Source organism: Mesocricetus auratus, unplaced genomic scaffold (genome assembly GCF_017639785.1).
Source record: "Mesocricetus auratus isolate SY011 unplaced genomic scaffold, BCM_Maur_2.0 Super-Scaffold_100043, whole genome shotgun sequence".
In the NCBI taxonomy this organism is placed as follows: domain Eukaryota; kingdom Metazoa; phylum Chordata; class Mammalia; order Rodentia; family Cricetidae; genus Mesocricetus; species Mesocricetus auratus.
Window position 1 is genome coordinate 3,142,207 of NW_024429220.1, and position 14,022 is coordinate 3,156,228.

Here is a 14,022-nt window from a genome sequence, read left to right on the forward strand (position 1 = left end):
AAGGTAGGTTCACATGGACTGTTTTGTGGTGGTTATTTGCTTTCTTGTGTGTGTGTGTGAGTGTGTGTGTGTGTGTGTGTGTGTGTGTGTGTGTGTGTGTGTGTGTGTGTTTAATACCAAAATAGAGAGAGAGACACATGGAGGTACAGTAATAAGCCTTTTTTTTTTCATATCATAGATGATGCCTCAAGGAAGAATTTATTCTACTGAAGAAGGTGGAACCACTTTAGGAACGAGGATTTTGCAATCTGAGGACTAGGAGAGTACAGAGGCTTCTGGCATTTGGGAGTAGGCATGGAACATGCAAAGAAGCCTAGGCCTGTGTGACATCACACCTAGCACAGAGCATATGGTGCTAAGGAAACTGGTCTACTTCATAATTTGCATGCAGTTATTTGGCTTTGCAGTTACCTAACTCCTCGACCTAATTATATGTTTTCATTAATTTATATATTTATATGTATATATATATTCAAATAACTTTGAAACATATCTAAATCATTATTAAGAATCAATGAAAATTATTTTATTAAGGGTCCAGCATTGAATATTGGGGAAAAAATCTCAAATTCTGTTCATGAATTTACATAGGCAGGGCTGGAACAGGGAAGACGTCCTGGGAAGAGGAACAAGATAAGGGAGGAACAGGCCTGTGGGACGGAGATCAGAGCCATCCGGTATGCTTGACATCATATTCAAACAAGGGAAGGGCTGGAGAGTGGCAAGGCCTAGTCATGGGAAATATGCAGGGGCAGAGTGGAAAACCAAGCCACACAGAGTCTCTATTGCCAGGATAATAATTAGGGTGGTGCTCCGTAAAGAATGGAAGCCACTAGGGACTTCTGAGCAGCTACTGATAAGATCAGAGCTGTCCATCGGGAGCTGTCCATCAAAGCTGTCCATCAGCAGGCTGAAGGCGTGCAGGCAGGAAGACAGGGTAGGAGCCCATTGCGGCAGACAGACAGACTCGGGTAAAAATGGAAAAGGAGGTGGAGGAGATCACATTCCAAAAGAGGAGTAGGAAGGCTCAGGGAACGGCAAGGTGTGAGAACACAGGAAGAGAGGATACCCAAGGTGTCAGGCACTGGCCTACAATACCAAAGTCTGGGTTTATCTGTGAAATCTTTTTGGGAAGAAAACAAGAAGTTAAGTGTTTGGGACCCTGGTACCCTATATGTAAGAGTTGACAACGCATTTTACAGCACCATGGCAGCTCTCCACATCTGCCTATGAGCACAAACCTTGTAACAGCCCAACACCATTAACCTAGGAACTTAACACCCAGGAACATGGGCCCCAAGTATAACCAAGGTAGCAGACAATGTTACAACAAGAGAGGAAGGCAGCAATCACTAACATCAGAGAGGTTACATAATCTGTGCAATGGGTTATAATAATAAAACAGGCCAAAATAGCTAGACTGCTTTATTTGACCGCAAATGTTTAAGACTGCTTTCTCTAACTCTTATTAGCTTCACAAAGACTGTTCCATTCCAAGACATTTGGAGCCTGCGAGCCTTAGAGTCGGCATTCTATAAATGTTTGTTAAATGGATTCCATGCGTTTAAGAACCACATGTTTCGACTAACTTCCTGGTCAACCCAGTCCGTAAATGATTCTTAGGAATGAAAGAAGTTGATGAAAATGGCTACATCTGATCAACAGTACTTAAAATTATTAATGAGAAGATAGGTAGGTTGTAAGCTCAGAATTCCCTTCAGGATGCAATGAAACATTATGCCGAAACTTTGGATTAGAAAAAAATTAGCTATGGATAAACATGGGCTGATGAAGCACTTCAAGGTCAATTACTATAAACTTCTTCAGCTGTCTCTCAGCATGCTCGCACTTAGCTAAAGTCTCAGTTTGGGCTGTCCTGACACCAGAAACAGACGAAGCAGCTTTGAATGTCTGGGAAGTATCTATTCCTTCCAGTTTCTGCAAGCTGGAAACCCAAGAGGAGAAGCTGTCACTGTCTGCTTCCATCTTGTGATGAAGGTCCGATGCCCCTGCTAAATTCAGGCCTTAGTACCTCCGATGCATTCCATGCTTAGTTATTACATTGGTAATCCAGATTTTAGCAGAAACTACGGGAGAACCCAACATTCAACCAAAGAGCAAGTGTCCCTTATTTCTGCCCAACAAAGACATTTCATCATGAACACAGACAGAAGAAAACAGTCATTAAAAACAAGGTGGGACACTTCAAGCCAGACCTGAATGGTCTTATCACCAAGGGACTTCACTTGAAAGTTTTTCCACACATAGAAATGGAAGATTGATGTCACTTAATTATAATTTTGGGTCAGTCATCAGGAAGTGCATGTTTCCATGTAGGATAACACTACTCACGTTAGTCTCTAGATTCATATCAGAAATGTATAGCATGACAACAACATTTAAGCATGAGAGACACTGACAAACACATGAGTGCATATGTCAACATAAGACACATAATGAGGGCTCTCTTTATAAAAGGCGCTTGTTAAACCCTATTGATGAGATTTCATGAGGTTTCACGACTGTGGAAAAAGAAGACAAACCTTGCAAAGTACTTATGAGGAGGATAAATGTAGAAATGCCCGGAGGATCATTTCCTCTAGGGTTGTCCTTTTCATACTATGGACTGGCCTGCGGGCCACAGCACCTGCATCCCCTGCAAGTCTGAGAAGAAATGCAGAATCTCAGACCCAATCCTACACTTCCTGAGTGGCAGTCTGAACCTGAGAGCTCAATTACGCTATGCACGTTGTAAGTTTAAGAAAAGCAGTTCTAGAAAAGTTGCAATAGCACTTGTCATACAGCGAAAGTGGTTAAGAGGAAGAATTTGAGGAGGAAAAGAATGTTTAAATAAGAACTAACTTCAGAGCAGGCAATAGAGAATATAATATTCAAGGGCTGGAGAGAGGACTCTGTGGAAGGGAACCTGAGCTATATTCCCAGAATCCACATGAAGTGTCCAACAACAAACCTGTAACTCCAGCTCCAGAGGGATCCACATACACCCATACCACTACACAGACACACATGCATATGTATGGATACACACACACACACACACACACACACACACACACACACACAGAAGATAATGTTTTGAAATCTGCTGTTCTGCTGGTGTCTTGTCTCCGCTCTCTTTCATACTTAGAAGAATAATGGGGAAAGAAGCAGATATGAATGTCATCCAGATGGAGATGGAAGAATATCCAAGTGGCCTACTTTTCCAGGCAACCCTCTTGGCAGAGCCTACAAGCTTGGGAGGTAATCAGTAGCAAAGGCAGGAGGCAGATGGGGACAAGCAAGGCAGACTCAGACCACTCTCTTCATTTCTCCTCTGGGCCAAAATTCTAGAAGTATTTAATTGGCAGACCAGGGAAGAGGTCCATGCAGTCTGGTGGAGAAGTGTGGCCAGGAAGGGCTGAACTTGCAGCTCCCAACATCCCAGTACCTGTGAGTGATGATGGACACAGTGAGTGATTCTCCTGAGGCAGGAAATGCAAAGCATTCAAGACAGTTCAGAGCTGGGATCCCCCATAATGACCCTGAAGCAACAGTAACTGGGGAGGCACATAGCATCCACAAAAGTCAAGACAGAAAGAGAGGATTGTCCAGCTGAAACAGAAACTAGAAATAGGGTGCTAACAGGTACAGTGACAATTCAATGGGGTTTGCCAATAGATAAGAATTATCCTAGCTGCCATTTATGGTATTTCAACAATGAAAGTCAATAAGGATCCTCAGTATAGTGCCAGCAACTTCCACACCTAACATATCAAGAAAAATAAGTGGGGGGAGGGGAAAATGTCTAAACAAAGGATGAGAAATGTTGTCCTCGGCTTTGAACATATGGTATTAGGAACCTTAGAAAACCCTAACCTCTCCTTGCATTCCACAGGACTGACGGGAGAGTAGAACCATCACAATATGCTCAGGGCTCACTCAGGTAATGCATGGTCCCATGAGCTACGGGAAGGTACTAAGGGATATACTCTACCTTGAGACACCTTGAACAACAGGCCACCCATCTTTTCTTTTCTTTTGCTTTTTTAAATTTAAATTAGAAACAAGCTTGTTCTACATGTCAATCCCAGTTCCCTCTCCCTTTCCTCCTCTCCTACCACCTATCAACCCCCCATCCTATTCCCTTTTTGCTCCCCAGGTAGGGTGAGGCCTTCCATGGGGGATCTTCAAAGTCTGTCATATCATTTGGAGCAGGGACTAGACACTCCCCCGTGTGTCTAGACTGAGAGAGTATCCCTCTATGTGAAGTGGGCTCCGAAAACCCATTCCTGTACTAGGGATAAATACTGATCCGCTGCCAGAGGCCCCATAGATTGCCCAGGCCTCCTCACTGACACCCACATTCAGGGTGTCTGGATCAGTCCTATGCTTGTTTCCCATTTATCAGTCTGGGGTCCATGAGTTCCCCCTTGTTCAGGTCAGCTGTTTCTGTGCATTTCTCCAGCCTGGTCTTGACCCCTTTGCTCATCACTCCTCCCTCTCTGCAACTTTATTCCAGGAGTTTGGCTCAGTGTTTAGCTGTGGTTCTCTGCCTCTGCTTCCATCAGCTACTGGATGAAGACTCTAGGATGGCATTTAAGGTAGTCATCAATCTCATCAGGGAAGAGCATTTAAGGTAGCCTCTCCACTATTGCTTAGATTCTTAGTTGGGGGTCACTCTAGTCAAACCATGTATGTACAATAGACAATAATTAAAAATCTGGAAAATAAAAGAGACAAATAAGTAAACATAGGGGTTTAGAAATGGTTTCCAGGAATGGCACAAAGATCAGCATTAAAATAAATTAATCTAAAAGGCAGGCTAGGTTATCACTGACCAGATGAAATGAGGGTATGGAAGTAGCACAGAGATACGGAAAAGTCCAACCTAAATATAAAGTATTTTCTCTAAGAGGAGAGAAAATACATACAACTACCTCTTCAAATACATACTGATAGGTATGGTTACATGTCTGACATAATTTCTCAAAGCTTCCAGATCTGTGAAAAAATCTTTAATTTAAACACACTTCACTTAAAAAAATCCATAATCTAATGAGATATGGTAGGTACATGTCTGTACTTCCAGCGAATTTTAGTAAGGCAGAAATAGGAAGGCTACAAGTTTAAAGCCTATCTGGGATATACAATGAGTTCAAGGCAAACCTGGTCTATTTGCTACCCCAATTCAATACAAGAGAGGGAGAAAAACAAGTTTATACAGGGATATAACTTTGGTATGTAACTTTGCTTAATATTCATAAACACTTCAGTTCTATATGCAATACCACAAAAAGGAAAAATAATGTATCCATAATTGACTAAGTTACGATTTATGATAAAGTAAAAGCAAAACCAGAAATAATCTAGTTTTACAAAAAATAATTAAAATTACTAAGAAATATATGGATGGCTTTCTTTTTCTCATATTACTTTAACATTAGCAGGAGATGAAAGTGTCTAAGGACCAGGACACAGGAGTCTTGAAGAAGTATGAGGATGTCAGAAAGGATGGAGCTGAGAGACATGGCGGCTGAGGCAGGTGACGACAAGTGAGGGTACAAATGCAGAGTGTACTTGCCCATCAACAGAGCAAATTTACCAATCAGCCGTGAAACATCCTGGCATGCAATTTGTTCCAAGTGACTGCAAATATCTGCAAAAAGTCAGGTCACTAATGTATGTTTATCACATAAAAAATGAATTTTAATTCTTAAATTGGATTAACATCAGGATCACTGAGTCATATAAGAGTTTTCTTCTAAGACCCACTGTAATTATAATGATCTCACTGCAGCTTTATTTGCATGACCTGTGCCTGTAAAACACTGTGATACACAGAATAAGAAGACTGCCAAATACAAGGCAACTTTCCAAGAAGGAGAATTACAAAACAGGTTAGGTAAATAAATTCCAAAACTAAAAGCTCAGGACCCTACCTTAGGCAGGCAATGCAAGCAGGAAGCATTCTTTAGAACTCCGGGCTGAACTTCACAGGACTCTTCTTACAGTTTATCAAAAGGCACCAACACTAACAGGTTTAATAACTCATAATTTAAATAAATGCTACTACCACTTTTCAAGAGATACCTCTCCTCTCGCCAAAAGCAAATTTACAGTAGGTAGGTCTCAAGTTATATTTTTAAAAAATATTGGGAATCAAAAATATGGTAACTTTTGGAATTATTTAAAATATTTTGAAATAGAATCAACTCCCCTAGGGAAAGGCACATTTTTCTGAATCTGGCCAAATGATGTTTCATAATGCAGTCTTACAGATTTCAAAAAAAAAGAGAGAAATTTAGAATGAAAATATGCAAGAAAACCACAGCATTTATTTTATCAATGAGTAATAACATGGAAGAGAAATCCTATAAAATCATTTATAAAGCCATCCAATTTCTTAAAATTCATCTCTCCAGGTTTCTAGACAATGCACAAGTATTTCCCTGGTGTAGTACCAGTGAAGGGACTGTAAACCAAAATCCAAGTTCCAAGAGGAAGGAGCAGAAAACCTTAGGGTATGCCTTATAAATGCCATTTATATCTACCACACGTAAGGACAAGCATCATTAAAAAGAAGACATTGTTGAGTTCTCAGCGTACCCTGGTGGTCAGCATCTTTCCCTTGGTAACACAATTACTATAGTACATGCCTCCTTATGTGACCGAATACATTTTATGGAGTCAAGTGTGAAGAAGCCACTTAAATTAATAGAAATGGGTTAATAATTAAGAGAGAGCTGGCCAGCAAGAAGCCCCAGCCATCGGCCAACAATTTCATAATTAATATAGCACCATTGTGTTTATCTGGTGTGAATCAGCTGTGGGACCTGGCAGAATAGAAACATTCATCTTCACCATATAACAATGTTGTCCAAAACAAAGTACTAAGAATAAATAACAGCAAACACATTCTCTCTATTCACTTTATTTACCAAGAGTCACATAGTATTTTTATGATTGTGCAACAAGAGTTTACCACCAACTAACTTTTATTACATATTGAGTTACTCTAACCATCAAGATACATACATATATATGTATATATATATATATATGTGCGTGTGTGTGTGAGAGAGAGAGAGAGAGAGAGAGAGAGAGAGAGAGAGAGAGAGAGAGATGGGGATATACTGGGTTAAAATTTATTCAAATTACTCCAGATACCACACAAATGTGTCAATTCTTTCCACACAAGGCTTACTAATCAAACTTAATGTTGACTCATGTATTCCCGTCACCAATAATGAAGAGAGGGGTACTACAGCCACCCCATGAGATGGTAAACAAGTCCCACGGATTCATTCTCTGAGAGCCAATCCCACAGAGCAAAGCAACCAACAATCTTCTTTAAGTCTGTGATTTCAACATGGTGCAACCAGGAAGAAAGATTAATTTAGACTAGATGATCAAGACAAACCTCAGTGAGGAGGCGGGGGAAGAGAAAAGCTAATCTTTCACATTACAAACTAAGCATAGTATCCTGGGTCAGTACAGAATGCCAGAAATCAGTGATTTTAGGATTCCCTAGGTCCATAAATTATGAAGGATTACAGAATATAAAATTACAACCAATACCCTTTTCATAGTACTATGCATAAAATTCCAGTGGAGACATGTAAAACATGCCTGACATGATACAGTCGTCTGAATTGCCCTGGCATGCTCAGTGTAGACTCGACACTGAGTTCTCTCCTAGCAAGGGCTCAGAAGAAACATGACGGTTGTATTAAGTCATCTTAGAAGTACCCCGGTGCTCATGCACACATTGTGGGCACACCCGAGTACTTTGAAGGTAGCACAGAATACCAGCATGGAAGGAAAGGTCATTTTATAGGAACAAGAGTAAAGGGAATCTTCACCACACAGTGTTCGAAAGCTTATTGAGTTGGGTCCTGTTAAAAGCCAACTTACAAGGCACAACTTGGCTATTCAGATGAACTGGCTTCATCTTTTTACATATTATAATAACAGTAACACGTCAATATTATTACAGTAGTGTAGGTATATTCTGTTTGGGTTAGCTGTTTACTCCTTGCTGAGTATAATAAAATGAGAGACATACTTTTCACAACTATGTCCTGAAAAAAATGAAACAATGCAATAAAGCCATCCAAATTCTATGAACAAGAAACAAAATGATGTAACTACCAGATGCAAACATGTGCTACTATCCATTATGAAGGAGACAAGACCTAAGGCAGAGAACAGCATCCCACGATGCAGACCCTCCACAGGCTGCTCCTGGACTGGAGACCTGATGGGATTTGAGAGTACTATGGAAGAATTCTTTCTCCTGCTCCCTATGTATTCCATTTTGAATGGGGGCGGGATGTGTAGAGCTGACGACTTCTTCTTGCCCCATCATTACATTCTGGAGCTGACAACTTGTTCACTGGTTTGTTTGGCAGGTTCACAAGCTACTGAAGATACCTAGAATCCCATCCACATCCAATCAGAGAAGCCTTGGCATTTCCATTGGTGGTGTAAAGGCCAGAGGCTGTGGAGATGATGGAGTAAGGACATTTCAGATGCAGAGTAGACTCGAATCTTTGGGAGTTACACATTGGTGAAAATCAAGCCCCATCCTTAGGACCTGTTGCCTTATTTGGTACAATAAACTTTGCAGGTGTAAGTCTTAAAGTGGGTCTGTCAGTCTGGAATTTGTCGGTGAGCTTGATATAATCATAAAAGCTGTAATAAATGAAAAAGAGAAGCCGTGGAGGAAAACCCCACTGCCACTGCTGGCCCTGAAAAGGTCATGGGCTGCTACAAGCCCATGAAAACATGCCGCTGCCTCCAGAGTGTGTAAGGAAAGTCAGAAAACAAAGCAATCTCCAGAACCCCCAGAAGAGACATCCTGTCCACATCCTTCTGAACCCAGTGGAAATCCATTTGGGAATTCCTTGCCCCAGGACCTCATAGTAAATCTTCTGAAGTTTGAAACCATTTAATATAAACTAATAAACATTTACTTTAAAATAATTTCCTCCTATTTGTGTTAAGATTTCTCACCATCATTTAACAAATTATGCCAAAAGGCAGCCTAAGCACAATGGGTGCTCTGTTAACCTTAGTTCATAGGCTCAAATGCCACCCGGGATCTAAACTTCACCAGTGGCTCACCCTAGGGAAGTACAGACTGGGTAAACCATGCCAAGACATGTGACCAAGGAATGAACATGTGACCTGAGAATGTCACCAATACACTCCATTCCTCTCGAATGAATGCGTTGGTCTTAAATGTCCCAGGCAATGAGAACAAATAACAAAATAAAAAATTAGATTCTAGCTGCGTACTCAACTTCTTACTTAAAGGCTTGCAATCAACATTTTCAGGCTTTACCAAGATCTTTACAGAATTCTAGGAGATACCTATTGTATTTCCTAAGTCACTCACTAAATCCTATAAGGAAGGCATTATAGCTCATTTCAAAAGTCTCGGGCTCTAAGTAAAAAAGAACCCAAAACAAATACTTAAACAGAAGATCTACTTCTACCAAAAAAAGCATAAAAACAGAAAAGAAATGCCCCTAGGTCACCAGGGCAGCTGGAACAGGACACTCTGCTGCCATAAACAGCCAATGTCACTTTCTAGCACTTATTAGATTTATCGAAAGTATAATGAGTGTGGAAAATTAAATATTACAGCATTGTACTTGCTTTTCGATACCACTCATTTGCTTTGGTCATTTCATGTTTTACTAGTCCTTTAACACTCGCTGGTATTCCTGCAGATACTGGGGATTTATGAAGAACATATTGCAGCATAACTTTACATAATTTAGCACACATTTACACATGACTCTGTAAAGGGACAGTAAAGAAAGTGCAGACGGCAAAGAAAACATAAGGGCTCTGCCTCCTACGGTGTTCACAGTAGCTGGTCGAAGCCCTAGACATCAACCTCAAGCATGCGCGATCACTGTTACTCCTCTTGGAGGAGTGGAAACCCAGAGAAGATAAAGGCAGAGGGGAGCTGGGTCTAAAACAAAAGCTCATTCTTCAGGCAATGGAGAAGGCAAGGAGTTTTCAGATGGGGCAGACAGCACAGAAAAGAGGGGCCATCGGGAAAGGCAGAAACGAAGGTGCAATAAGGCTGTGTGAGGCGGAGAAGGTCTGGGCGAGGGATTGGGATGAGGTGAGCAGGGGAAAACTGAAGAAAAACTCAACATACTCAAAACACACAATTACACAACCAGTGGCTTCCGTTAGAGTGACTACTAATACAAGTATATCAGGGACAGACACACACACAACTCAATTGGAAATGGCAGGCCCATTTGTTCAAGGAAACAGTCTTTCTGATAACCAAGGCTCTAGGCCAGCTGTAAGGAAATAGTTAAAGCAATGCAAAATTAAAAGTCTGACCAAGCCAGACTTCCTCAGCTAGGGAAGTCCATTGGAACTCAGCGTTGTGTGTGTCCAAAGGAAGTGGAAGTATTGATGAAGGACAGCAGAAAGATGTCCATCAACCCAAGTTTCTCACCGGATGTCCCCCAGGCCTGCAGTACCAGTTAAAGGAGGGGGTGGGGCTGTGGGTCGTGATTTGCTTGTTTGGGTGTGAAGAGGCGGACTGGTGTGATGAAGAAAAATAAACTCAAAATATTGCAACTGGACAATCAAGTCATGAAACTTGTACCTTTTAAATCTAGTACCCTTATCTTAGAAAAATCATCACCAAATTTCATTTAAAAAATACCGGAAGTACAACATAGTCTAACTGAAAGACATCCTAGTTATAATCACAGTGCCCTTAAAATTATGAATTCTAGCATCTCCAAGATGTAACGAAAAAGTCACTGTTCCCTGAGACAATTGTCCGTGCATAGTGGAAAGAAAGCTAAGCATACAGCCATCCATGGAAGCCTCTTAATTTATTCAAATGCCAAGGGCTGAAAAAGTAAAGTGACCGATTAAATGGACAAAACTCCAATCTGATCCCCTTCAGGTCAGTAGCCCAGACTTGGCTCTCTCTATTGCTGACGTCTGATTTACTGTACTTAAGGAACAGTGGGGTCCCTATACTGTAAATAGTAAGTAGTAGACACCCAGCACTCAAGTAATCACTAATCATTTCCAAATCTCATTCAGGGCTCCTGACGAATCAGGGGTTTCAGACAATGTAGTCTTCCATGAAAAAAACTGCAATGCAAGCAGACAGAAAGACTTTTAAATTTTTTATGCTGTAAGTATTTAAAGTAAATTGTTGGGGAAAAAAAACCTCCAAAACCTCGAAGTGACATTGGTTACAGATTACCATTTTACAATGCTCTTAGCCAGCTTTCCGAGTCTTAGATGTTGGATGAACAAGGCCATGGAGCTACTTGCACATAGCCCGAAATATCTAAAGTGGACCAAAAGTCCGAATTCACTGCTAAAGCCTGGTGGGGGGAGCGGGGGAGGATATGTCAAGTATTATAAGAATTGAGATTTGTGAAATAAGTACACCAGATTTGTTGTTGCTGTTTCACAGGAACTAGGGTGTCAGAAGTCTTGGCAAAGTCTAGGCAGGGTAGGAGTGGAGGGCAAGAAGACGGGGTGCACTGGAATTGTGGGGAGAAGAGACTGTTGTAGGAAAAGCAAAAACCCAGAGCTAGAAGCAACGCTCAAGGAACCCATTGGCCCTTTGCTTGTCTGGGTTTTTTGTTTGTTGTTTGTTTGTTTTTCGAGACAGGGTTTCTTTGTGTTGTTTTGGAAGCTGTCCTGGAACTCTCTCTGCAGACCACGCTGGCCTTGAACTCACAGAGATCCTCCTGCCTCAGCCTCCCAACGCCCGGCGTTTGTCTGTTTTTATCATTTTCCAACACCTCTAATGCACTGGTTTGGAGGTATAAGACTGGCATAATTTCTGAAAATCGGGGCTCTGGTGCATTTCTCATTACCTCTCCATAGAGGATTGAAGAGATCAACTATCTGTTACACACTACTATTTATTAATCCAAAACGGTGGTTCTCAGCGAAGTTTGCATCTCTGCCTCCAGGGGGCGTTCGGGAGCATTGTGGGAAATTAGAAGCATGGGGAAACCATTAGCATCCAATGGGTGGAAGGCAACAACATTGCTTGACAGCCTACAGCACACAGGACACCCACCCGGAACGAGAAAGAATTATCAAGTTCAAATGTCAACAGTGCTAAGAAGAGATGCCATGCCCTCTGAACCCTGCAGAAGCAAAAATCCTACTTCGCAAACCCTTCATAGTTGTCTAGTTAAAGATAAGCTGCACCAAGGGGAGCTCATTCACAACTGCTTTCAACATGGTGGATAGTAGCTGCAGTCCACTAAGACATTCAGAGCAGGTGCACCGAAACCACCGGACAACAGCCTTCTAATCCCTTTATTTCGTGCTTATTCTAAGTCACCAATGGGGCTCTCTACATGGCTCAGTATCGACTTGTTTCTCTTTAAACACACACACACACACACACACACACACACACTGACCTCGTGAAAACACGGTATCTTTTTAATACAAATAACTCAGGTCAGTCCTATTTACAGAGAAAGATTTATGGGGGAGGCAGTGGAGGGTGAAAAATACCAACCAGCTCTTTAAAATGCAAAGTTATTTCACAGTTTGCTTGCAAAATGACTCAGATCGTTATTACTTTTAGTCATGACAAGTTTGCTTCTTCTAACCCTACTAGTAATGGAGAAAGAAGGAAATTAACCACCATCTTCCTGCAGTCGTTAAACCAATGAAACAGGAGCTTACTAAAAAGCGGATTTGTGCCTTAATGTCTCTCTTTTATCACAACTGTTAGGGAAACAAAAACAAAAACAAAAACAAAACAAGCAATAGCTGGAAGTGCAAACGAAGGTTCTAAGAAATCTGTCATCTGCCTAAATACCTAGAGTGTGGGTGGGAAACAAACAAAAGGGAACCCTGACTCACAGATCTGAAAGCCATAACCTGTGAATATTTACCTAATAGATCACTCAGTCAAAATCCAGATTTACTCTCCCGCCCCCCCCGGTCAAAAAAAAAAATTGGAAGACCTCCACACCGGCTTTCAGCAAAACAGTGTCAAGAATGAATATTTTAAAAAGCCTGCCTGGCGCCCGTCAGCCCTCACTGGAGCCGGCTCCGCAGTGGAGAGAGGACCCTGGAGTGGAGGGTGAGCCCCTCACACCTGCCAGGGCTGCTGTCACCCTCGCGGCATCCTCAGCTCCTGCGAGGGGAGCCAAACGTAAGCCAACTTTGGCAGTTTCCATCCCCCACCCAGGCAAGAACCCGGCAACCTGAGCAGCTCTCGTCCTTACGCAGGGACGTGCACCCGGCGCTCTTTCCCACTCGGCGAGTCGCCACTCGAAGTTGACAGGCGAGATCACCGAGACCCCCCCCCCCCAACCCCCAGCGAGGCCACCCAACGGCGTGGTGGGCAAAGCGCAGCGCGCGCGGCGGGACCCCGCTCCCCGCGGGGTGTCGGTGGGGAGGCGACGCCTGCTCCCGGGCTCCGAAGCGTCTGCCCCTCAACTTCAAAGGCAGGGTTCCCACGCTTTCCGCCGCCCCGCCACGCTCCGGGTTGCCCGTGGGGGGTCGCGCCGCGACAGTCACCGCCGCGGCCGAGAAGCCGCCTGCGCCGTGCGCGCAGGGGCTGGGATGCCGCGCTCGCCTCCCCGCTGTCCCCCGCGCTGTCCCCCGGCCCCGGGGCCCCCCGACCCCCCCACGGCGCCGCTCACCCAGCAGCAGCAGCTTGACCTCGCGCGCCGCCTTCTCGCCGTCCTCCCGGAGGTTGCGGTCGATCATCTTGCTGCGCTCCACGGCCGCCTTATCCTCGGCGCTCAGTGTGCAGCCCATGGTGGCCGAGCGTCGCCGCGCCCTCGGCGCCCGGGGCCGGCTGGCAGCGCGGGGAGAGGCTGACCCGGAGGCGGCCCCGCTACGTCCTCAGCTCCCGCAAGCTGGAGGTGAGGTCCACGAGCCCGCACGCCGCCGCCTCGGGCGGCCGTCCCCGCCGGCCACACTCCGCGATCCGCACCTTCCGCCGCCGCCGCCGCTTGTGGTCGAGCCGCCGCCGCC

The 14,022-nt window shown here is 43.6% G+C and overlaps 1 protein-coding gene and 2 long non-coding RNA genes across 5 annotated transcripts in view; 2 read left to right on the plus strand and 1 right to left on the minus strand.

Moving 5' to 3' along the window:
- Window positions 1-14,008, minus strand: part of Gnai1 (G protein subunit alpha i1) — a 79,441-nt gene extending 65,433 nt beyond the window's left edge. Inside the window, exon 1 of the mRNA XM_005080876.3 lies at window positions 13,686-14,008. Coding sequence (XP_005080933.1) covers window positions 13,686-13,803 — 118 coding nt within the window. The 5' untranslated portion in view covers window positions 13,804-14,008. The remainder of the gene's footprint in view (window positions 1-13,685) is intronic.
- LOC121135842 lies at window positions 595-4,553 on the plus strand. The gene is made up of 3 exons (XR_005872959.1): window positions 595-677; window positions 3,896-3,943; window positions 4,520-4,553. It is a non-coding gene; the product is annotated as an uncharacterized LOC121135842 (long non-coding RNA).
- Window positions 4,565-9,005, plus strand: LOC121135841. 3 transcript variants are annotated; one of them, XR_005872958.1, is made up of 3 exons: window positions 4,565-4,601; window positions 5,448-5,542; window positions 8,412-9,005. It is a non-coding gene; the product is annotated as an uncharacterized LOC121135841 (long non-coding RNA). The 3 variants fall into 3 exon arrangements; XR_005872957.1 differs by having other exon boundaries at window positions 4,566-4,601; window positions 5,445-5,679; XR_005872956.1 differs by having other exon boundaries at window positions 4,566-4,601; window positions 5,445-5,542.
- Window positions 14,009-14,022: the final 14 nt, after the last annotated feature.